General features: G+C 38.8%; 1 protein-coding gene and 1 long non-coding RNA gene across 5 annotated transcripts in view; both read left to right on the top strand.

The window, feature by feature from the left end:
* PTPRQ (protein tyrosine phosphatase receptor type Q) overlaps positions 1-25,835 on the top strand; it is a 282,762-nt gene that overhangs the window by 86,848 nt on the left and 170,079 nt on the right. For all 4 annotated transcript variants that reach the window (XM_055586942.1, XM_055586932.1, XM_055586934.1 and 1 more), the window contains exons 23-25: positions 8,154-8,336; positions 8,686-8,787; positions 21,406-21,526. In XM_055586942.1, the coding sequence (XP_055442917.1) occupies positions 8,154-8,336; positions 8,686-8,787; positions 21,406-21,526 (406 nt within the window). The remainder of the gene's footprint in view (positions 1-8,153; positions 8,337-8,685; positions 8,788-21,405; positions 21,527-25,835) is intronic.
* LOC129656309 (uncharacterized) lies at positions 22,776-24,665 on the top strand. The gene is made up of 3 exons (XR_008716320.1): positions 22,776-22,884; positions 23,178-23,281; positions 24,508-24,665. It is a non-coding gene; the product is annotated as an uncharacterized LOC129656309 (long non-coding RNA).

Below are 25,835 nucleotides of genomic sequence, written 5' to 3'. Positions count from 1 at the left end.
TTCGTGGGTGCCATACTAAGGAATGTGATGTTTAATTTTAATGTGAAGCTATTGGAGAATTAGGCGATGAGAATTTGGTATGTTTTGCAGTTTTAGAAGATTGCTTCTGAATATATTGGATGTGGGAATAAAGAGGAAACTCAAGATTTCCTATCAGGTTTTGGCCTAAGCATCTTGGTGAATGAGGTGCCATTTATTGAAATGAGGAAGTCTGGGGAGGAGATGAGGTTGGAGAACTCTTAGGAGTTCATGTTTTGAACATGTTTGAAATACTCAAGTGCCTGTCGTGAAGGCAATTGGGCAATAAGTTTTAAACTCATGGAAAGGATCCAGGGTTGAATATACAATCTAAAAGCATCACCATATGTTGGGTATTCAAATTCAAGGTTGAGATAAAGTCACATCAGGGTAAGTGCAGATAGAGTTGAAGAGAAGCATACAGCTATGTCCTCAGGTAATAGGACATGGAGACTTTGGGAAGTCAAGGAGGAGCCAGTCAAGGACTAAGCAGGAGTGGCCGGTGAGATCAGAGGAAAGTCAGGAGAAGGTCATGTCTTAGAAGTCAAATGAGTAGATATTTTAAATTAGAAGCAATTTGTTTCCTACGTCAAGTGCTACTGACGGTGAAGTGATGGTGGTTTAGTCACTAAGTCGTGTCTGACTCTTGCTACCCCATGGACTGTAGCCTGACAGGCTCCTCTGTCCATGAGATTTCCCAGCCAAGAATATTGGAGTGGGTGGCCATTTCCTTCTCCAGAGGCTCTTCCTGATCCAAGAATTGAACTTGCGTCTCCTGCATCGCAAGCAGATTCTTTACCACTGAGTCACCAGGGAAGCCCCTGACAGTGAAGCGATGGCACACAATTGATTAGTGGTTTGGCAAGATGAAGGTCATTGATGACTCCATGAGAGTACGCTTCATGGTTAAAAATGAGGAGAAAATGCCTAATTGAAGTGGGACTAAAAGAGCACAATAGGCAAGAAAGTGGAGAAAATGGGTAAAGGCAAAATTTGAGAAATGTGGATATAGAGTGGAGGACAGAATAGAGCAATAACTGATGTGTGTTCACGTGTATACAATGTGTGTGTGTGCTGTGCTTAGTCACCCAGTCGTGTCTGACTCTTTGCGACCCCTTAGACTATAGCCCACCAGGCTCCTCAGTCCATGGAATTCTCCAGGCAACAATATCAGAGTGGGTTGCCATGCCCTCCTCCAGGGGATCTTGCCAACCTAGGGATTGAACCAGGGTCTGCTTGAAGGCGGATTCTTTACCTGCTGAGCTGCCAGGGAAGCCCCGTACAATGTATATATCATAATAGAAATAATTCAGTGATGAGAGAAAAACTAAAAATACAAGAGAGAGGAAAAAACGTCAAGTCTAAAGTCTAACTAGGTAGATGGAATGGAATTTAGTGCAGAAATGGACTAGGTTTTAGATAAGAAGGCAGTTGAAGATGAGTGGTAGGAAAATATATAGTCCTCTTTGAGTGTTTTTATTTTCTCGATGAAATTAGAAGCAGGTTTATCAGATTTGAATACGGAGAGGGAGGAGATACTGGATGTTTGTGGAGAAAGAAGATGGTGAAAACAAGCATAACAGAGTAGAAGACTGATTAACTGAAAAATAGATAGGCTGCCAAGTGATGGAAAAAGATTGAGCTTTGAGGTTATAAATTAAAGTAAGGCTAGTCAGCATGGAGTGGAATTTTATTCAGAAATGTTCACCTGTTGCATTGCGGATGTAGACTAGCCCTGAGTTCAGTTTAACCAACGTTGAAATTTTGCCAGAAAAGTAAGATAGAAAAAGGAGTTGATGGAGATTGCTAGGGAGTGATTTTAGTGATAGGCTGTCTGACCTGAGTAAGCAGGGAGGTGAGGATGTTAAGAGTGGTGATGGACAGTAAAGACTTGATGAGGGTCAGTGACTTGTTGAATTGACAATATAGTGGTTGGTCAGCTGGAGACATAGATAGTTGCCAAAGAGAAGAGTATTGGTAGTTATTGGTAATGAAGGCCTCAGGTGTTGCCATGAAGGCTGCTGACTGGAGTGAGGCAGAGGAAAAAAATATTGGAATTGTGGAGCTCAAGGAATTCAGAGTCTAGGGAGTTACAGGGTTATTTCCATCTATTTGACATCTCACAGTGGTAGAGAGGAGGTCAATTGTCAGGTGACTGCATTTTTAAGATGTTTAGAGAAATGGCAGAGAACCACTGGATGATTGTCTTAAAGGAAGGGTAACACCTAGAGTTTTTCAGGAAGAGGAAAGAACAGATCTTGATACGGAAAGGGTTCTAGGCCCTATGGTTACAGAGATGATGGGAAAAAAACAAATAGCTGCCAACCCGAGTGCTGTTTTAAGATTTCACTAAGAGCCAGAAGGTTAAGGAGCCAGAGTACTTGTTGAGGATTTTTCTCAATTTAATGCATTGGTTAGGAAGACACTAGGGAAGATTTTGAATATTTGGGGCGGGATTGTAGGATTATATTGTTATATCAAGCTGTATTAAAGTTCTTCCCAAAGTTTTAGAAATGTCTGCATTTTTATGGAAGATTTTCCTGGTAAGTCTGCCTTAGATGCAATACACTCCATAACAGGTAACAGTGGGGGTGAGGGGTACTTTTCTATATTTTCAAGGCTTCTGAATTTTCTTTACTAAATTTATTAGTAGCATATTTATATCCATTGTATTTAGAATACCAATAAAAGGGTTGAATTCTTAATCTTGAAGGAAAAGAACTTGTAATGGCATTATGAGTATTGCAAATGAAAAAATATATATTGTTTATATTGTTTAAACCGCAAGTTAATCATCATTGTTCTATGAAGGCAATTTTAAACCATTATCTTTCCAACTATGGTCTTTCATCTGCTGCAGGTATGCTTCTGTGTAAATGCATTGCTTACAGTTTCAGCTGTGAGATTACATTGATGGCTTTCTCTCTGTTTCTGATTGGCCGACTGTGTTGGTATTTTGCTCTTGTTAATTTTTCTGGGTAGAGAATTCCAGTAGTTTTTCAATTGGTATCACTTTTCTAATTGTGACTTAAGTTAAAGTTGAGTTTCTTCAGAGAGAATGTGTGTTTGCTTCTGCTAATTGCTTTTAAGTAATGGCGACTGTGTGGATCACAATAAACTGTGGAAAATTCTGAAAGAGATGGGAATACCAGACCACCTGACCTGCCTCTTGAGAAACCTGTATGCAGGTCAGGAAGCAACAGTTAGAACTGGACATGGAACAACAGACTGATTCCAAATAGGAAAAGGAGTCCGTCAAGGCTGTCTATTGTCACCCTGCTTATTTAACTTCTATGCAGAGTACATCATGAGAAATGCTGGGCTGGAAGAAGCACAAGCTGGAATCAAGATTGCCGGGAGATATACCAATAACCTCAGATATGCAGAGGACACCAATCTTATGGCAGAAAGTGAAGAGGAACCAAAGAGCCTCTTGATGAAAGTGAAAGAGGAGAGTGAAAAAGTTGGCTTAAAGCTTAACATTCAGAAAACGAAGATCATGGCATCTTGTCCCATCACTTCATGGGAAATAGATGGGGAAACAGTGGAAACAGTGTCAGACTTTATTTTTTTGGGCTCCAAAATTACTGCAGATGGTGACTGCAGCCATGAAATTAAAAGACGCTTACTCCTTGGAAGAAAAGTTATGACCAACCTAGATAGCATATTGGAGAAGGCAGTGGCAACCCACTCCAGTACTCTTGCCTGGAAAATCCCATGGATTGAGGAGCCTGGTAGGCTGAAGTCCATGGGGTCGCTAACGGTCGGACACGGCTGAGCGACTTCACTTCACTTTCACTTTCACACATTGGAGAAGGAAATGGCAACCCACTCCAGTGTTCTTGCCTGGAGAATCCTAGGGACGGGGGAGTCTGGTGGGCTGCCATCTACGGGGTCGCACAGAGTCGGACATGACTGAAGTGACTTAGCAGCAGCAACAATAGCATATTGAAAAGCAGAGACATTATTTTGCCAACAAAGGTCCATCTAGTCAAGGCTATGGTTTTTCCTGTGGTCATGTATGGATGTGAGAGTTGGACTGTGAAGAAAGCTGAGTGCCAAAGAATTGATGCTTTTGAACTGTGGTGATGGAGAAGACTCTTGAGAGTCCCTTGGACTGCAAGGTGATCCAACCATCAATTCTGAAGGAGATCAGCCCTGGGATTTCTTTGGAAGGAATGATGCTAAAGCTGAAACTCAGTACTTTGGCCACCTCATGCAAAGAGTTGACTCATTGGAAAAGACTCTGATGCTGGGAGGGATTGGGGGCAGGAGGAGAAGGGGACGACAGAGGATGAGATGGCTGGATGGTATTACTGACTCGATGGACGTGAGTTTGAGTGAACTCCAGGAGTTGGTGATGGACAGGGAGGCCTGGCGTGCTGCGATTCATGGAGTTGCAAAGAGTTGGACACAACTGAGCGACTGAACTGAACTGAATGGCAACTCAGTATTACAAATTCATTTTTATTTCTATTCTAAAGTAGAGGTCTTTTCAGGCTATATTTGTTGTTCAGTCGCTCAGTCGTGTCCGACTCTTTGTGACCCCGTGGGCTGCAGCACGCCAGGCTTCCCTGTCCATCACCAACTCCCGGAGCTTGTTCAAACTTATGTTCATTGAGTTGGTGATGCCATCCAACCGTCTCATCCTCTGTTGTCCCCTTTCTTCCTGTCTTCAATCTTTCCCAGCATCAGGATCTTTTCCAACAGGTTGTCTCTTCACATCAGGTGGCCAAAGTATTGGATCTTCAGCTTCAGCATCAGTCCTTCAAATGAATATTCAGGGTTGATTTCTTTTAGAATTTACTGGTTCGATCTCCTTGCTGTCCAAGGGACTCTAATTCTTTTCCAGCACTACAGTTTGAAGGCCTCAATTCTTTGGCACTCATCCTTTCTTGGGCTTCACTTGTAGCTTAGTTGGTAAAGCATCTGCAATGGTAAATGTAAACAGTCTGCAGTAGGTAAAGAATCTCCTGCAATGCAGGAGACCTGGGTTTGATTCCTGGGTCAGGAAGATCCCCTGAAGAAGGAAATGGCAACCCCCTCCAGTATTCTTGCCTGGAGAATCCCATGGACAGAGGAACCTGGCAGGCTACAGTCCATGGGGTCGCAAGAATCAGACATGACCTAGAAGCTAAATCCCACCACCATCCTTTTTGATTGTATAGCTCTCGCACCTATACACGACTATTGGAAAAACCATAGCTTTGACTGTATAGATGTTTGTTGGCAAAGTAATGTCTCTGCTTTTTAATATGCTGTCTAGATTTGTCATAACTTTTCTTCCAAAAACCAAGCATCTTTCCATTTCATGGCTGCAGTCACCGTCTGCAGTGATTTTGGAGCCCAAGAAAATAAAGTCTATCACTGTTTCCATTGTTTCCCCATCTATTTGCCATGAAGTGATGGGACCAGATGCCATGATCTTCATGTTTTGAATGCCGAGTTGTAAGCCAGCTTTTTCACTCTCTTCTTTCACCTTCATCAAGAGTATCTTTAATTCTTCTTTGCTTTCTGCCATTAGGGTGGTGTCAAATGGCTATCTGAGATTATTAATATTTCTCCTGGCAGTCTTGGTTCCAGGTTGTGTTCATCCAGCCCAGCATCTCACACAATGTACTCTGCATCTAGGTTAAATAAGCAGGGTGACACTATACAACTTTGACATACTCTGTTCCCAATTTTGAATCAGTCCATTGTTCCATGTTGGTTCTAAGTGATTATATATGTTCCATGGATTTGAGCCACGTATGCTCATAGGGATAGGCTTACAGTTCCAACAATGCATAGTTTTTTTTTTGTTTGTTTGTTTTTTCTTTTTTACTATTCCACCTCTCATCCAGAGGCATTATAAGAGGAAAAAAGTTACTTTTCTGTCCTCTTTTTCTTGGTAGGTTTCCTTCTCACTCCTTGTTCTGTGAGAGAGAACATACTGCATTGCACAAGTCTAGGAAGAACCGCTCAGTTTCTCTTCAACTCTTCTGAAGAATTCAAAGTGCCCCCAGAATCGGCCCGTGTCATGGGTCTTGTTGAAATTGTATTCTTTGGGGATTCAACACTTGATGCAGGGATATTTTTTACCCTTCTACTGGCCCAGGGTTTTATCTTCTTTTTCTGGCTCTCCACACAGCAGTTAATACAGAAACTCAAAGTCACCAGGATTGACCATTACCCTGTAAGTCAGAGCAGGCTTTAGTTCCAGCTTTCATATCAGGACTCCTATTTTTACTTTGTTTTTTTTTTTTTTTTTTTTTTTTGTATTTGTTTTTGGTCCACCATAGATTTCTTACTTCTTTGCCAGCTCTGCAATTCCTTACAAGAAAAAGGTTAATTTTTATGTAAAGTTTTACCTCTTTTAATTATAATGATCATTCATTTAGTGTAGCTTTTCCAATATCCAGTTTTCTAGACTTGGAATCCCACATGTAGTATTAATAGTTGATTATACGTAGAGAACCATTTTGTGGCCATTACATTCAATATAATAAAAGCATTAATAGATACAGGAAATGGGTATTTTATTTATTGATAAATTGTATCCTTGGGCTTCCCTGATGGCTCAATGGGTAAAGAAACCACCTGCAATGCAAGAGAAACAAGAAATGCAGGTTTGATCCCTGGGTCATGTAGATCCTCTAGAGAAGAAAATGGCAATCCATCCAGTATTCTTACCTGGAAAATCCCATGAACAGAGAAGCCTGGCAGGCTACGGTTTAGGAGGTCACAAAGAGTCGGACAAGACTGAGTGACTAAGCACACACATCCTTAGGAGACTGTTTGTTACCAGGTCATTATATCCTTTCCTTTTATCTAGCAGAGAATCCTTGCCTTGTCATAGATCATACTGTATATCAAAACTAATCTATAAACCATTTATATGTTGTTATTAATGAAAGACAGAATCAATTTTTAAGTGTTTTCAAGTTCTCCTTCTTGTACAGTTAGCCTGTACCTGTGGGCCCTGAATCCACAGATTCAACCAATTGTGCATTGAAAGTATTTGAAAAAAAGTTGCAGAAAAAATGTTTTAAAAAGCAAAACTTAAATTTCCTGCATGCTGGCAGGCAACTATTTACATAGCATTTCCATTGTATTTACAATTATTTACATAGTATTTCCATTGTATTAGGTATTATAAATAATCTAGAGACAATTTAAAGTATACAGGAGGATGTTGTTAGGTTCTATGCAAATACTGTGCAATTATATATAAGGGACTTGAGCATCCTTGGAGCTTGGTATCCATGAAAGGGGTGGGGGCATGGGGGCCCTGGAACCATTTCCCTGCATGTACCATGGGACCACTGTATCTGCATGTTCTGCTCAGTAAGACAGTTCAGTATAGTCTCAAGTATTTTGATAAAAAATACGAGAAGGCAATGGCAACCCACTCCAGTACTCTTGCCTGGAAAGCCCCATGGACGGAGGAGCCTGGTAGGCTGCAGTCCATGGGGCCGCTAAGAGTCGGACACAACTGAGCGACTTCACTTTCACTTTTCACTTGCATGCATTGGAGAAGGAAATGGCAACCCACTCCAGTGTTCTTGCCTGGAGAATCCCAGGGACAGAGAAGCCTGGTGGGCTGCCATCTATGGAGTCGCATAGAGTCGGACACAACTGAAGCGATTTAGCAGCAGCAGCAGCAGCAGCAACATCCAATAAACTTTATTCTGTAGAGTTGTAGTATGAATTTTCTTTGAGATGAAAATTTTCTTGCACAGATGCAAGTGCTATAATATACCCATATTTTTCTACATTTAGGATATTTATTATAATTGCATTCTAGTGAAACTTCTGATGTGTGTGTGGGGGGGGAGCTTTCCTGGTGGGTCAGTGGTAAGAATCCCCCTGAAATGCAGGAGCCACAGGAGATGCAGGTTCGATCCCTGGGTTGGGAAGATCCCCTGGAGGAGGGCATGGCTACCCACTCTAGTATTCTTGCCTGGAGAATCCCCTTGGACAGAGGAGCCTGGCAGGCTACAGTCCCTGGGGCCACAAAGAGTGAGACATGACTGAAGTGACTTGACAAGTGTGTGTATGTGTGTGTCTCATAGACCATTGGGGTGAAAACGTCAGCAGAATACATGATTAGCGTAGAATTGTTTATGCTGTATATATATAATTTTTTTTTTCAGTGCCTGATAGTGCACCAGAAAATATTACTTACAAAAATATTTCATCTGGAGAGATTGAGCTGTCATTCTTCCCTCCAAGTATTCCCAATGGAATTATACAAAAATATACCATTTATCTAATGAAAAGTAATGGAAATGAGGAAAGAACGATAAACACAACTTCCTTGATCCAGAATATTAAAGGTAAAAAAATATAATGCTGGATATTTATGTTTATTTTGACCGAGTGACCACAAATCATCGGCTTGTTGTTGTAAGTGCGAAGTGTAGTTAGTTTTATACAGAGTGCGACAGTTCCGGCTCCTTGGTTCAATAAGGTAGGAGTTTATTGCAGATCACACGAAAGAAGGCTCAGTTCTTTTCCACATTTTTCTATATTGTTCTGTCTTCATAATAGGAGTTACTGTTCTAAGAACTACATTTTCACTTAGTTTTTACTTTTGGAAGGTTGTTAAGAAACATTTCATAGTTTTTTTTCCTGCATATAATTAAAGGTTATTTTGTAAGTCTTATCTATCTTATTTCTATTTAGGACTGAAGAAGTACACGCAGTATACAATTGAGGTGTCAGCTAGTACACTCAAAGGTGAAGGAATTCGGAGTGCACCCGTAAATGTGCTTACTGAAGAAGATGGTAAATATAGCAGTGAAGAGTTGATAAATGTTTAATCTGTCACGTTTCAAAAAACATGTATATAAAATGAAGATATAGTATAAGAATTCTCCTTGCCTTGAGTAGCACTTATGTGCTGCATCAGCTTTATATGGAAATTTCATTGTCATGGTTTAAAAGAAGCTTGCAAAGTCATATTTATGTTCAGTAAAATCAGGTGTAAAATGCATTTTTTAATTCTTAAGTCATTCATACTCTGTAAAACATCAGTAATTTTTTTTTTCCATGGGAATTTTTAAGGCTAAAATTTTGGTGCAAATAGCTTGAACATCAATCTGGGTATGTTATGACCATGTTTTTCACTTTGAACATTCATAAGAATAGACATTTATAATAAGTTTTGTAGTAGATTCTGTTATGTCAACCTGCAGCATTTTTTAAATTTATTTTTTATTGAAGGATGATTGCTTTACAGAATGTTGTCGTTTTCTGTCAAACCTCAACATGAATGAGCCATAAGTATACAGATATCCCCTCCCTTTTGAACCTCCCTCCCATCTCCATCCCCATCCCACCCTCTAGGTTGATACAGAGCCCCTGTTTGAGTTTCCTGAGCCATACAGCCAACTCCCATTGGCTATCTATTTTACATATGGTAATGGAAGTTTCCATGTTACTCTCTCCATACATCCCACCCTCTCCTCCCCTCTCCCCATGGCCATAAGTCTATTCTCTGTCTGTTTCTCCATTGCTGCCCTGTAAATAAGTTCGTCAGTACCATTCTTCTAAATTCCATATATATGTGTTAGAATATTTACCTTTCTCTTTCTGACTCACTTCGCTCTGTATAATAGGTTCTAGGTTTATCCACTTCATCAGAACTGACTCAAATGCATTCCTTTTTATGGCTGAATAATATATACCACAACTTCTTTATCCATTCATCTGTCGATGGAAATCTAGGCTGCCTCCGTATTCTAGCTATTGTAAATAGTGCTGCAAGGAACAATGGGATACTTGTGTCTTTCTCAATTTTGGTTTCCTCAGGGTATATGCCCAGGAATGGGATTGCTGGGTCATATGGTGGTTTTATTCCAGTTTTTAAAGGAATCTTGTACCATCTTCCATACTGGCTGTATCAATTTACATTCCCACCAACAGTGCAAGAGCGTTCCCTTTTCTCCACACCCTCTCCAGCATTTATTGTTTGTAGACTTTTTGATGATGGCCATTCTGACCAGTGTGAGTTGATTTTGTGGTTTGTAGTTTTGATTTGCATTTCTCTAATAATGAGTGGCATTGAGTATCTTTTCATGTGTTTGTTAGCCATGTTTGTATGTTTGTTTCATATGTTTTCTTTGGAGAAAAGTCTGTTTAGGTCTTTTCCCCACTTTTTGATTGGGTTGGTTGTTTTTCTGGCATTGAGTTGTATGAACTGCTTGTATATTTTGGAAATTAATCCTTTGTCAGTTGTTTCATTTGCTGTTATTTTCTCCTATTCTTAGTGTTGTCTTTTCACCTTGCTTATAGTTTCCTCTTTAATCGGGTCTCACTTGTTTACTTTTGTTTTTATTTCCATTACTCTAGGAGGTGGATCATTGAGGATCTTGCTTTGATTTATGTTGTTGAGTGTTCTGCTTATGTTTTCCTCTAAGAGTTTTATAGTTTCTGGTCTTACATTTAGGTCTTTCATCTATTTTGAGTTTACCTTTGTATATGGTGTTAGGAAGTGTTCTATTTCACTCTTTTACATGTAGCTGTCCAGTTTTCCCAGCACCGTTCATTGAAGAGGCTGTCTTTGCCACATTATATATTCTTGCCCCCTTTGTAAAAAATAAGGTACCCATAGGTGCATGGGTTTATTTCTGGGCTTTCTATCTTGTTCCATTGTCTATATTTCTGTTTTTGTATCAGTGCCGCACTGTCTTAATGACTGTAGCTTTGTAGTATACCCTGAAGTCAGGAAGGTTGATTCTTTCAGCTTGATTCTTCTTTCTCAAGACTGCTTTGGCTATTTGGGGTCTTTTGTGTTTCCATATGAATTGTGAAATTTTTTGTTCTAGTTCTATGAAAAATGCCATTAGTAATTTTATAGGAATTGCATTGAATCTGTAGATTGTGTTTGGTAGTATAGTTATTTTCACAGTATTGATTCTTCCTACCCAGGAACATGGAATATCTCTCCATCTGTTTACATCATCTTTGGTTTCTTTCATTAGTATCTTATAATTTTCTGTGTACATTGCTTTTGTCTCCTTAGGTAAATATATTCCTAGATATTTAATTCTTTTTGTTGCAATGGTGAAGATTCCTTAATTTCTCTGCCTGATTTTTCAAGGTTAGTGTATCGAAATGCAAGTGATTTCTGTGTATTGATTTTGTATCCTGCAACTTTGCTAAATTCAATGAATAGCTCTAGTAATTTTCTAATTCTATCTTTAGGGTTTTCTATGTATATTATCATGTCATCTGCAAACAGTGGGAGCTTTACTTCTTCTTTTCTGATCTGGATTCTTTTTATTTCTTTTTCTTTTCTGATTGCTGTAGCTAGGACTTCCAAAACTATGTTGAATAATAGTGGTGTAAGCGGACACCCTTGTCTTGTTCCTGATCGTAGGGGGAATGCTTTTGGTTTTTCGCCATTGAGAATAATGCTTGCTGTAGGCTTATCATTTATGGCCTTTACTATGTTGAGGTAGGTTCCTTCTATGCACATTTTTTAAAGAGTTTTAATAATAAATGAGTGCTGAATTTTGTCAAAGACTTTTTCTGCATCTATTGAGATTATTATATGATTTTTTTCTTTCAATTTGTTAATATGGTGTATCACATTGATTTGCGTATATTGACGAATCCTTGCATTCCTGAAATAAACCCAACTTGATCATGGTATATGAGCTTTTTGATGCGTTGCTGAATTCTCTTTGCTAAAATTTTGTTGAGGATTTTTGCATCTATGTTCATCAGTGATATTGGCCTGTAGTTTTCTTTTTTTGTGTTGTCTTTGTCTGGGTTTGGTATCAGGGTGATGGTGGGCTTGTAGAATGAATTTGGTAGTGTTGCTCCCTCTGCAATTTTTTGAAAGAGTTTTAAAAGGATAGGCATTAGCTCTTCTCTGAATGTTTGATAGAATTCTCCTGTTAAGCCATCTGGTCCTGGGCTTATGTTTTTTCAGAGATTTTGGATCACAGCTTCAATTTCAGTGCTTGTAATTAGATTGTTCATAATTTTTTCTTCTTGGTTCAATCTTGGAATTTTGAACTTTTCTAAGAATCTGTCCATTTCTTCCAGATTATCCATTTTATTGCCTTATAGATGTTCATAATAGTCTCTTCTAATCCTTTGTATTTCTGCATTGTCTGTTGTAACCTCTTCTTTTTCATTTAAAATTTTGTTGATTCTTCTCTCTTTTTTTTTGATGAATCTGGCTAGAGGTTTGTCAATTTTGTTTATCTTCTCAAAGAACCAGCTTTTATTTTTATTTATCTTTACTATTGTTTCTTTCATTTCATTTTCATTTGTTTCTGCTCAGAAATAAATTTCTCTTTCCTTCTACTAATTTTGTTTTTTTTTGTTGTCGTTTTTCTTTTTCTGGTTGTTTTAGGTGTAAAGTTAGGTTGTCTGTTCAATGTTTTTCTTGTTTCTTGAGGTAGGATTGTATTGCTATAAACTTCCCTCTTAGAACTGCTTTTGCTGCATCCCATAGGTTTTGAGTTGTCATGTTTTCATCATCATTTGTTTCTAGATATTTTTTAATTTCCTTTTTGATTTCTTCAGTAACCTGTTGGTGATTATGTGTTGAAATGTCTTGTTTAATCTCCATGTGTTTGTGTTTCTTACACTTTTTTTCTTGTAATTGATATCTAGTCTCATAGCGTTGTGGTTGGAGAAGATGCTTGATATGATTTCAGTTTTCTTAAATTTACTGAGGTGTGATTTGTGACCCAAGATGTGGTCTATCCTGGAGAATGTTCCATGTGCACCTGAGAAGAAGGTGTATGCTTATTCTTCTGCATTTGGATGGAATGTCCTGAAGATATCAATCAGATCCATCTCATCTAATGTATCATTTAAGACTTGTGTCTCCTTATTAATTTTGTGTTTTGATGATCTGTCCATGGGTGTGAGTGGGGTGTTAAAGTCACCTACTATTATTGTGTTACTGTCAATTTCTCCTTTTATGTCTGTTAGTGTTTGTCTTATGCATTGAGGTGCTCCTATGTTGGGTGCATAGATTATTTACAATTGTTATGTCTTCCTCTTGGATTGATCTCTTGATCATTATGTAGTGTCCTTCCTTATCTCTTGTAATATTCTTTATTTTAAGATCTATTTTGTCTGATATGAGGATTGCTACTCCAGCTTTCTTTTTTTTTTTAATTTTATTTTATTTTTAAACTTTACATAACTGCCAAATACTCCAGCTTTCTTTTGCTTTCCATTTGCATGGAATATATTTTTCCATCCTCTCACTTTCAATCTCTATGCGTCTTTAGGTCTGAAGTGGGTTTCTTGTAGACAGTTCATATATATGGGTCTTGTTTTTGAATCCATTCAGCCAGTCTGTGTCTTTTTGTTGGAGCATTAATCCATTTACATTTAAAGTAATTATTGATATATATGTTCCTATTGCCATTTTCTTGTTTGGAGTTGATTTTGTAGATCTTTTTTCTTCTCTTGTACTTCTTGACTATATAGGTCCCTTTTACATTTGTTGTAAAGCTGGTTTGGTGGTAGTGAATTCTCTTGCTTGTCTGAAAAGCTTTTTATATTTCCATCAATTTTGAATGAGATCCTTGCTGGGTAGATTTTTCCCTTTCAGTACTTTAAATATATCCTGCCATTCCCTTCTGGCCTGCAGAGTTTCTGCTGAAAGATCAGCTGTTAAGCATATGGGGTTTCCTTTGTATGTTACTTGTTGCTTCTCCCTTGCTGCTTTTAATATTCTTTCTTTGTATTTAGTCTTTGTTAGTTTGATTAGTATGTGTCTTGGCGTGTTTCTCCTTGGGTTTATCCTGTATGTGCCTCTTGGACTTGAGTGACTATTTCCTTTTCCATGTTGAAGAAACTTTCAACTATAATCTCTTCAAAATTTTTCCATATCCTTTCTTTTTCTCTTCTTCTGGGACTCCTGTAGTTTGAAAGTTGGTGCATTTGATATATTCCCAGAGGTCTCTGGGCTATCCTCAGTTATTTTCATTCTTTTTACTTTGTCCTGCTCTTTAGAAGTTATTTCCAAAATTTAACTTCCAGTTCACTGATTCGTTCTTCTGCTTCAGATATTCTGCTACTGATTCCTTCTAGAGTATTTTTAATTTCAGTAATTGTGTTGTTTGTCTCTGTATGTTTATTCTTTAATTCTTCTAGGTCTTTGTTAATTGATTCTTGCATTTTCTGCATTTTGTTTTCAAAGTTTTTGATCATCTTACTATAATTATTCTGAATTCTTTTTCAGGTAGTTTGTCTATTTCCTCTTTATTTGGACTTCTGTGTTTCTAGTTTGTTCCTTCATTTATGTAGTATTTCTCTGCCTTTTCATTATTTTTTTTAACTTTTTGTGTTTGAGGTCTCCTTTTCCCAGTCTTCAAGGTTGAATTCTTTCTTCCTTTTGGTTTCTGCCCTCCCAAGGTTGGTCCAGTGGTTTGTGTAGGGTGAGATTTGTGCTGAGATTTTGTTTGTTTGTTTGTTTTTCCTCTGGTGGGCAAGGCTGAGTGAGGTGGTAATCCTGTCTCCTAATGATTGGGTTTGTATTTTTGTTTTGTTTGTCCTTTAGATGAGGTGCCCTGCACAGGGTGCTACTGGTGGTTGGGTAATGCCGGGTCTTGTATTCAAGTGGTTTCCTTTGTGTGAGTTCTCACTATTTGATACTCCCTAGGGTTAGTTCCGGAGAAGGCAATGGCACCCCACTCCAGTACTCTTGCCTGGAAAATCCCATGGATGGAGGACCCTGTGGGCCGCAGTCCATGGGGTCGCTAAGAGTCGGACACGACTGAGTGACTTCACTTTCACTTTTCACTTTTATGCATTGGAGAAGGAAATGGCAACCCACTCCAGTGTTCTTGCCTGGAGAATCCCAGGGACGGGGGAGCCTGGTGGGCTGCTGTCTATGGGGTCGCACAGAGTCGGACACAACTGAAGCGACTTAGCAGCAGCAGCAGCAGCAGGGTTAGTTCTCTGGTAGTCTAGGGTCTTGGAGTCAGTGCTCCCACTCCAAAGGCTCAGGGCTTGATCTCTGGTCAGGAATGAAGATCCCACAAGTGGTTTGTTATGGCATTAAGTGAGATTAAAACAAATATCCAAAAATGAGAAACCAAAGTGAACCCCAGGAAAATGACAGTTACAAAATCAGCCAAATAATACTTAAAATAATGGAATATACACATATACATATAAACCCAAGTCAAATAGTAGATTGACCCAGCGAACAAAGGAAATCAAAAATTATATTTACCTGTTAAGAACAAAACTAACTAAAGCACAAACTGGAAAACAAAACTAAAGGAAGGTGCCAAGTGGGGAATAAAGCAATGAAAACAAAACCAACAAATATGTTGAGAGGAAAGGAAAGAAAGAATAGATATGCAAAGTTAAATAGAGGTAGATGAAGAAGATTTATATACATTAAAGATTAACTGCAAGGGGAAAAGAGCAGTAGGAAAGGCAAACAAAGGAATAAATGTAGAAAAAATATAATAGGTTTAAAAAATTAAAAATTAAAATTATAAAAAAGAAGAAGAAGAAAGAAAAAAGAAAAAAAGAAAAATTCCATAGAACTGCAAAAGTCCAACGTAGAGGCAGAAGTTTATAACAACAATAAAAAGTGTGACTGAATATACACATATACATAATACCCATAAGCAAAATCAAAACAATCCAACAAAAATAAAGTACAATAGATTGACCTGGCGAACAAAGGAAAGCAAAAGTTATATCTACCAGAACAAAACTAACTGAAGCACAAACTGGAAAACAAAACTAAAGCAAGGTGCCAATTGAGGAATAAAGCAATGACAATAAAACCAACAAATATGTTAAGAGGAAAGGAAAGAAATAATAGATATGAAAAGTTAAATAGAGATAGATAAAGATTTATATACATTAAAGATTAACTGCAAGGGGAAAAGAACAGTAGGAAAAGCAAACAAAGGAATAAATGTAGAAAAAATATAATAGGTTTAAAAAATTAAAATTAAAAAAGAGAAAAAAATTCCACAGAACTGAAAAAGCCCAATGTAGGGACAGAGGTTTATAACAACTATAAAAAATGTGACTGAGAAGAAAAAAAAAGCTCAAAAGCTTAATTAGATTTCATATTGCCAATAAAATCAACAACTACAACAGAGGGGGGAAAAAGAAAAAAAAAAAAAGAAAAAATCCAAAAAAATCTACAGGAACAAGTCAAAACATAAGAATAATAAATGTTTTTCTTGAGTCACTGCTGTGAGAGTCCTTTCCGTCGCTGGGAGTCACAGTCCACCTCACCTCCCTAGGATGCCCTCCAACCTGTGCTGATCTCTGGACCTGCTGTGGGGGCAGCTCAGATTCTAATCTGGTCCGACTTCTGTGTGTTCTTGCCTCCAGTGTCCACAGCTATCAGAGCTAGTGTGTTTTCTTTTGTGGGAGCTCTCAATGACCTTTTATATATTCCATAGACAGAGTTTGCCAGTTGACCATGTGGATTTAGTCTGCAGCTTGTATAGCTGCGGGGAAGGTTTTGGGTCTTCTTCCTTAGCCACACTGCCCCTGGGTTTCAATTGTGGTTTTATTTCCACCTCTACATGTGGGTCGTCTACAAGGGTTTAGCTCCTGAGGCTGGCCGGGAGAGCTTGGGTTTGCCCCGTGAGGGCCAGGTGTGGAGGTGGTGCAGCTGTTTGGGTCACAGGGGCTCTGGCAGCACCGGTACTCAGGGGGGTTGGCGGCTAGGGCAGCAGGGAATACAGTGCTCTAGAAGGGTATGGCAACCACTATTGGCCAATACGCTCCAGTATTCCTGCCTGGAGAACCCCCTCTCTGACAGAGGAGCCTGGCAGGCCACAGCCTACGGGGTTGCAAAGCGTCAGACATGAATGAAGCAACCCTGTGTGCATAGAGGCAAGACTTTTTTTTTTGCCTGTGGCAGCTTTGCCCAAGTGAGAGATTGAGTGTGAAGGTGGTGCAGCTGCTTGGCTTGCAGGGACCCAGGTGATGCCAAGTGTGCAGGGACACAGACTGCCTCTGCTGCAGGAGTTATGGCCCTGTCAGCATCTTTTTTCAAGCTTCTTGTAGCCGGTGATCAGAAGGCCTCTTTGGTCAGTGTTTCTCCGTACCTCCACCTGTTCAGGCACTTGGAGGGTTCCCTTGCCTGGGGTCCTTCTCTGTTGTTAGGCGTGTCGGACACATAGAGGGGGCCCCCCTGGCTGGGGTCCTACTCTGTAGATCAGTGCATCAGGCACTTAAAGGAGCACCCTGGGTGGGGTCCTACTTGGTAGTTCAGTGCATCAGGCGTTTGATGGGCCAGCCTCTCTACTGTTCAGCTGCTGATGCTGTTGTGTGGGGGAAGAGAGGCCATGGCGATGACTCCACCCCCTACACGTGACTCAGCAGTATCGCCTTGCTTCCATGGCTGCCTGGCTTTCCTCCACAGACATTTCCCACCACAGTCTTCTCCCTCACATTCCCTAGATCTGTCTCACTGCAGTCAACAGCAGCCCTCGTCCTGGGATTGCTCCACAGTCCCTAAACTCCAACTCCCAGCCGCTGTGCCTTCCAGGAGACCAGCATTCCTATAAGGGGTGTATGGCTGCCACAGATCAGCTGTTTCACTCTCAGCCTTAAATGTTTCTCCTCTGACTCAGACAATTGTCCCGCTGTGGGGATCGGACCCTGGCTTCAGTTCCCCCACCAGCTGAGGGCAGGTCCAGTCCTTCTAACACTCCTGCTTTTCCCCCTAGTTCCTTCACCCTACCAAGTTTTGCATGGTTCTATATGTTCTTTTCCACTGGTCGGGTACTCCTGTCCGCTCTCAGCTGGTGTTCCACATGGACTTCTGTGTCTGACAGTGTGTTCCTGATGTATCCATGGAGAGAGATGTACTCCACGTCCACCTACTCCTCCGCCTTCTTGTTCTCTCCTTAAGTTGCTTTTTAATCTGTTGCTGTTAAAAGCAAAAACATCCCAGGAGAACAGAACTCATAACCTTTATCCTGTGCCAGGTATATTACATACATGTGTCATTTCATGCCCAGGGCGACCTTTACAGAGTCCAAGCTCGTTCTGCTCACCACACAATAAGTCAATGAATCCGAAACAAAGTGTTGGGATCAGGAAGGGCCTGCAGCATTTTTTTATGTTGTTAAGATTAGCTTGCTAATGAGTTCAGGCTATTTACCAGATTTCTCTCCATAATTTGCCAAGATGCTATTCCTGAATGTTAATAGCCTTCATTTTCAACTTTTAAGCTTACCTTTCCTAACTTGGATAAAATCAACTTTACTACTGAGACCACTTTACAATGCTGCTTCACCAAGTTGTAGGCATATTATCATGCTAAAAAGAAAATTACTTTTGAGAGATGCATTTTGGATTTGGAGTTGCCTTTTATGTTTTCTACATTGTATATTTTGAGAGTATTCTTCTTCTTCTGCAAAAGTCAGTACCATTGCCAGGAGGAGTAGTTCTGGATGTAACATGTGTTTGTAGAATATCTTTTTTCACCCTCTCAAGCTTTCCCCATCTTCCCATTGAACTGTGCTTTGTGGATGTTGAGATTACAGTCATTCACCAGGCGCCCCAGTTTCTGTGTCTTCTCATGGGTTAGTCTTCCTTAGTTATTGCCTCTGCTTCCTATGCTTGTTTCTTCAGCAGAACTTACCTGTCCAAATTTTCATTTTTTCATAATTAGATTTTTCTTGCTCTCAAAGTGAAAATTTACCAAATAAATGAATTTTCCCTGTGGGACAGTGGTTAAAGGCTAGGGTAGAAGGTTAGATTGTCTTCTGTCTTAGATAATGTCTCAGAAAGATGTACTAGATCATTTTAGCAATGCCCTACTAGAGTACCCACTTCTTAATTTCTAATCTAATTAAATAGCCCATGTAGTAAGAATTTGAGGTTGTTTATGAAGGAACCTAGACCAGTAGACAACATATGTTATTATTTTGAGCAGTCAGAGTTCATTACTGCTCACGTCAATAGTTTCAGATTATACCTGGACTATTCAAAATATGAAGTCATGGTAAACATCCATCTAAGTCCTTGGCTCAGTCATTGACATAATTGCTAACAAACAGGGTAAAGAACAAACCCCCTTATAGAAAAATTACAGCAAACCTAGGATGGATAAAGGCCTCAGAAGTTTTGCTTATTGTTGGGTATTAGGAACTCCTTATCTTCTTTAGAAGAGATCTAAATTTGACAAATGTGTAGACAAATAATGTTGATAATTATAATTACTGGTAGAAGTGTTCATCAGGACAAAAAAAAAAGAATTTTAGCTACTCTGAGTGTCCAGGAAAATGTAGCAGATTATGTTTAAGCTCTGACCTGAAGCAAGATGAGTAGAGGAAGGGTTAGGAATAGGAATGATCATGCCAAGCAGAGAAAGTAAAAGCCTTATGAAGACCCTTCTTATCTATACTCATATCTCTGTCATGATGAGTTGGATAGATTGCAAAAGATATTGCATTTATTTATTCTAGTTTTTCCAATTTCATTTTTTAAAATTGCATTTCTGAAGTGAAAGTGAAAGTCACTCAGTTGTGTCCAACTTTCCATGGTATTCTCCAGACCAGAATACTGGAGTGGGTAGCCTGTCCCTTTTCCAGGGGATCTTCCTAACCCAGTGTTTGAAGCCAGGTCTCCTGCATTGCAGGCAGATTCTTTAACAGCTGAGCCACAAGGGAAGCCCAAGAATACTGGCGTGGATAGCCTATCCCTTCTCCAGCAGATCTTCCCAACCCAGGAATTGAACCAGGGTCTCCTGCATTGCAGGCAGATTCTTTATCAACTGAGCTATTTCTGAAGAGTGTAAAAGTAATTTTGACAAATGTTAAAATGGTTAAAACTTTGTCATAGATATGCAGTATTTTACTTAAAAAGGCATTTAATCACACTTTATTATTAATAAAAAGTTTGACATAAAAAAGAAACTACTCAAGAATATATTGAAGATTAAATATAAAACACCAAGAGCTGATATTCCACTTAAACATCTTAAAGCATAAAGCATATTATTAAAGAGAAATGCTTAGTTACAACATACAGTGTTCTGTATAAGTGCTAGTTTTGATTAAAATTCTTTTTTCCCAATAATAAACAAAAGTTTTGCAGTGATATTTAGAAAAATATCACAGTTTTTTGTTTTCACAAATGAAAGAATTACCTCAGTTAGAGGTAATTCATATCTTGGGAAACAAACACCTCCATGTGATATATGGATTCTGTGATAATCAGGTTTGATAGCATTTTTATTGTGGTGCCAGTGAGAATATCAACAGAAAATATAAATACAGCTGCTACTGTTATTTTGTGGAACTTATTTCATAAAGCTTTTCTCTGCTCAATAAACTCTTTTTTGAAGAATTGTTATTATCAGAATAACAATATCAAACAATATCAAAACACACATGTATGTGTACACATACAATATAGTTGGGATTATCCCAAAAGTTAGAAGAAAAATATAATAATTCAAGCAGCATCTTCAAATTACTGGAAAAAAGTGATCTGCACAATACTAATCTATAGATTAAAACTGTTTAAAGAAATCTGAACTAATCCTCAGAATTTCTACTAGGTGTGAGGTCAGTTTCCATGTATAACTAAAACAGTGATCAAAATTGTAGTAATTTATACCCCTTTACATGCAAAAAATGTTAATATTTTAAAACATTACTCTGCTATTATGTAGCAACTGAGAACTAGCATTCTAAATTTTTTATCTAAGTTGAAATATATACTTGATAATTAGTTTACAGTATTTTTTTAGTGTTTACAGAATTTTTTAATGCAGAATGGCTGAAATATTTGAATCCTTACACTATTATAGCACAATTAGAAATAGACCCTAAAATGTCTATATACTTGTTTATGTGCTACATTGGCATTTCCTTTGTCAACCATTCAATTTTGAAGATTTAGTGAACACATTTTGATGCTATTTTGCAGTTCAGTGACACACATGAAATTGAGGAGTATAGTTTTCATTTGTGAGGTCAGTCGGTTGCTTTCACAACGCTATGCTTATCACTTTACCACTTCTTGGATGTGTGATTTTTCCCCCCGATTCTTTTTATTGTTAGGGGAGCTCTTTTATTGTATATTTACTCACCCCAGTAGTTTTATTTTTATTAGAGGATGATAATTTACCAAGATATACTTGAATGGTAGGTGAATCACAGTGTCATAACCCTTGTTCTTTTTTTCTCATGAAATATTTTTTTCCATTGAATCACAGAAACAGATGTTCTAACACCACCATGCAAAATCTTTTATCATCTCATTTTGAAAGTAAACAGCCTCTCCAGCCCATGGAGAAAGGCCCTGTACTCAATTCATTTACCAGAAAGTTCAAAATAAAAATTTTGTGCATTTCTATTTTAGCTGCTTCTTATGTATGTTTAATAAAATATTAATACATTATCTTATACCCTAACTTTTCAGCTCCTGATTCTCCCCCACAAGACTTCTCTGTAAAACAGTTGTCTGGTGTCATGGTGAAGTTGTCATGGCAACCACCCCTGGAGCCAAATGGAATTATCCTCTATTACACAGTTTATGTCTGGTAAGAATTTTTTTCTTTTCTGGAAATAGTTCTGAGAACCAGTATTAATCTGTAACATAATAGGAATGCAGTTTTAAAATTTCAGATTGTGAAGCTACATTAGAAATCTGATTATTAATAGGCTAGTTTATATGCTTTTATTAGGAAACAACTTTTTCCCATATTATGTGGAGGTCCAAGCATAGTCAAATAATGTGAATTTTGTAATCAAAACAAAATAAATGTATTATGTGTAATTACCCTAGAATCCTGCTCTTCAGCATCATGGACTGCTCATGTGACTCCAACTGTAATTATATGTGAAGAGCTTTCAGAATATTACTCCAATATTCTCTATGCCACTCTCCTTTTAAGTTTCCTTGAGCAGAATATTTTAAACAAAATTTAACTAAAAGATATTTCTCCAGGACTCTATTATTTAAGATCAATTGTCCATTGAAATGTAAGCAGTGTAGCTATTTTTTACTGATCACCTTTACCCTACTTGCCTATTTATGAGTCAGTTGTGAAAAAAGACATAATCCTATAGTGCTTCTCATCGATTAACAACATGGTATTAATATATTGCTTCATGGAAACTCAATAGATTAGAAGCCTCACTTTGATCTACTATAAATCCTGGTAAAAGGATTCACAAGTGATATAACATTTTTCCTAATGTGTTAAATATTTCAACTTTGAAAATGCAATTTACATAACGCTTTATATAGACTTTCTTTTATATTTCTTACTTGGAAGGTCCAGCATTGAGTGAAAGGCTATGTATGATGTTTTTAAGAAGTCTACTCTTCTCTTTCCTAAATTAAGACTCCCCCCTGCCCCAGTCCCTCTTTAAACCCTTTGCATACTGCTCCTTAGGACTACCCTTCCTGTATTCTTCATTGCCTGATTCCAAGTCCCTTTGCTTACTCTTGGACAAAATTAGGAGTGGCATGAGGGATGATAATGGGAGGAGTGGCAGTGAGACAAGGTAACCATTCCCCTTTATTACCTGACCCCTTCATTTATCAGTTCATGATTTCATTTCTTCATTCAGTAATATTGATAGAGGAGCTATGTACCTGTGAGCAAGACACACATAAGACCCCTGCCCTCAAGGAGCTTACATTCTAAAGAGATAATTGGGTTATATACCCATAAATAAGCAAAAGAGAAGGAATCAGGGGAAAGAGGGTTACTTTTGATAGGATGCTTCCAAAAGAATATATGGCCAAAGAAAAGGCCAAAAGAATAGATGGCCTTTACTTGTGATCTGAACAGGAAGGAGCTTCTTGTCAGGTCAGGATCTGCAGGAGGAGGGAATATCAAGTGCATAGGCTCTGTGAGGAAACACATTTGTTTTGAAAACCATAGAGAAGGTGAGTGTTGCCACAGATGGAGAGACAGAGGAGAGTTATACTGGAGAGTAGGAGGCTGGCAAAGGTCAGGAGCTAAGCCATCATAAGGATTTGGTTTTCATTTCAGTTGTAATGGGAATTATTAAAGCACAGTTATTAAAGCATTATTCAAGCACTTTGGGTACTTTATGCAGAAAGAATTGTAGGGGGGAAAAGTGCTAGCAGGGATATTAGGTGGGAGATTATTTTAGTAATCTGGGCTATAGATGATCCTGGGATGGAGGAGAGAAGTGGCATTTTTTTATTACACTTAGGAAGAAAAGTTGCTTGGACCCAGTGATGGATTGATTGGCTATGGGAATGGAAAGACAGAGAAATCAATGGAATCAATGATGACTTCTGGGTTTTTGAATCAAAGGTAATACTCAGAGATTTATAACACTGTTTTGCTGAGTTAGAAAAAAAAATTGACAGTGAAAAAAGTTAATGAGGATCAAGACTTTTCTGGTTGGGTTTCTGGTCCTACTCTGATAAATGGTATCATTACTTTGTATAGTGATTATGCTGTGTGAATTCAACTCCCCAGCAGTACTTTTTTTCTCTCTTCTTTCAGGGGGTGTCCCATTTCTGTCTCACTTCCTAAGATGGACTGTAGGTATAGGAGAGACCGTGGAAAGTAGGATGAGGGGATCCCAAGTTTGGGATATCATGACTCACCTCATTTGACTGTTGGGAACCATTCTGGGACTCCCTCCACACCCACCCCTGCCATCATAGCTTCCAGTTTCAAGGTTTTTATTTTCTGTTTTAGCCTTGATCCAACCTCAGATTTATTCTAGTGCTCTGGATCTCTTAGCATGTCTGTCTCAACCCTCAGGTAGCTATATGCTCTCTGTTGTTTTCTCTGAACTAATCTGTAGTGTGCAGGACTGGAAGGTGGCTTCTGCACCATTCCTTAGCTCCAGTGGTCTGCTGGAAGAGCCCTTAGAGCTTACCTAAGGACATAAGTATTAATAATCACTGGAGCTAACTACTTAACTAGATATAAGTAATGCCATACTGAAGACAGATTTTCTATAAGAGGTTTACCATTTTCCTCTCTATCCTAAGAAGGAGAAGCTCTATGTTGGCACTTCCTTCACAAACTATTCACTTGTCTTCACCACCTACCCTCAACTTATCTTCCCTGGTGGCTCAGATAGTAAATCTGCCTACAATGCAGTTGAATCCTGGGTCAGGAAAATCCCCTGGAGAATGGAATGGCTACCCACTCCAGTATTCTTGCCTGGAAAATCCCCATGGACAGAGGAGTCTGGCAGGCTATAGCCCATGGAGTCACAGAGTCGGACACGACTGAGCGACTAACATTTTCACTTTCACCCTCAACTTAAGATCCCAGGACAGCTTTGTCCTGTTCTTTCTCTCACCTTTTCTTAGTAGTGCAAAACTTTTTCTTTTTGACTGCTGAAAGCTTTCTTTTTGCATGTAATTCTTCCTTTCTACACCATGAATTATTATAAAACTTTATGGCCTATATTCATGCTGGACTGACTCTTACTGTGGAAAGAGAACATAGAAAATGCTTTTTCCTCAACAGAACTTGGCTTTATTTCTCTTTCTCTCTCTCACACACACCACACATAGGGAGGAGGTGAGTGTGAAAGAAGAGGCAGAGAGATGAAGATCCTATCTGCTTCAAGCTCTGGTTTGTTCATCGCTGTGTTGGAACAGGAAACTACCTGGCTCATAATTGAAACTAAATCATCTGCTGAATGAATGACTGAATGCAGAGTATATTTTAAGAGTTAAAAATTTAGTAGAGACTTATTATCTTTTCATTTCTGGCATAAAAGCAGTGATGCTTTTCCAAACAGTGGACACCTTCTGTTGACTAGAGTTAGGTCTGATAAAGAAAGAACAAAAAAGAAAAACATCATAACATGTTTAAGAATATCATCTGTAATAGACTGAAAGATATAAATGGTAATGAAGTACATAAGAGAGATTTTTAAATTTCCAGCATCTTCTTACCTAAGCTGGAAGCTTTAGCCTCTGTAGTTAAAGGGATATCATGATCCAGGGTCCTTTTTTTTATCACTGTTACTAATCAGTAATGGTTTTGGGGGGCTTTCCTGATGGCTCAGACAGTAAAGCATCTGCCTGCAATGTGGGAGACCCTGGGTTCAATCCCTGGGCTGGGAAGATCCCTTGGAGAAGGAAATGGCAACCCACTCCAGTATTCTTGGCTGAAAAATCCCATGGATGCAGGAGCCTGGTAGGCAACAGTCCATGGTTTTGCAAAGAATCGGACATGACTGAATGACCTCACTTCCTTTTTTTAATGGTTTTTTGGAACTCTTGTCATATCAGTTTAATTGGGGAGGATAGGAGGCATGTATCATGATACCATGCAGCACATTCTGAGCGGAGAGACATAGGTTTGAATGGCGACTCTGCCACTAAGTTGTCTGTGGTGTTCTCTTAAAGCACTGTGTAAGTGGTCTCTATTTTCATTAGCAGAGTTCCTGTTTCAGGGGCTCACATTTCTCTCACAATACTCAATTTCCATTATTTTCGTTCTTTCACTAACTACCAAATTCTTTTAAAAAACAACATCTTTCTGAAGGAAGCAAGCTGTTCCATCTCATGAGTTATGAAGAATGTTCAAGTAGAGTTTTGTGTTGAAGCATATGATGAAGACTGAGGAGCCAATTGGAAGGCAGTGTTATAGTCCCCACATGAGAAGGTGAAAGCCTGGTTTAGGACAATGTTGAAAAGTGCTAATACAAATGCGGAGATTGATGCTTCACAGAAATTTCTAATGACAACACTCAGAGACCATTACAGAATCTGACAAGTGATTATGGAAGAAAACAGGAAGCGGCTGAACGCCCTACGAGGCTTTAGCCTGGATAACTGGGAACTTGCTTCAACACTAGGGCTTCCCAGGCAGCGCTGGTGGTAAAGAATCC

The sequence above is a fragment of the Bubalus kerabau genome, chromosome 1 (assembly GCF_029407905.1).
Source record: "Bubalus kerabau isolate K-KA32 ecotype Philippines breed swamp buffalo chromosome 1, PCC_UOA_SB_1v2, whole genome shotgun sequence".
NCBI classification, from domain to species: domain Eukaryota; kingdom Metazoa; phylum Chordata; class Mammalia; order Artiodactyla; family Bovidae; genus Bubalus; species Bubalus kerabau.
The sequence above is the reverse complement of the archived record's forward strand: the minus strand, read 5'-3'. Positions and strand labels throughout refer to the sequence as shown.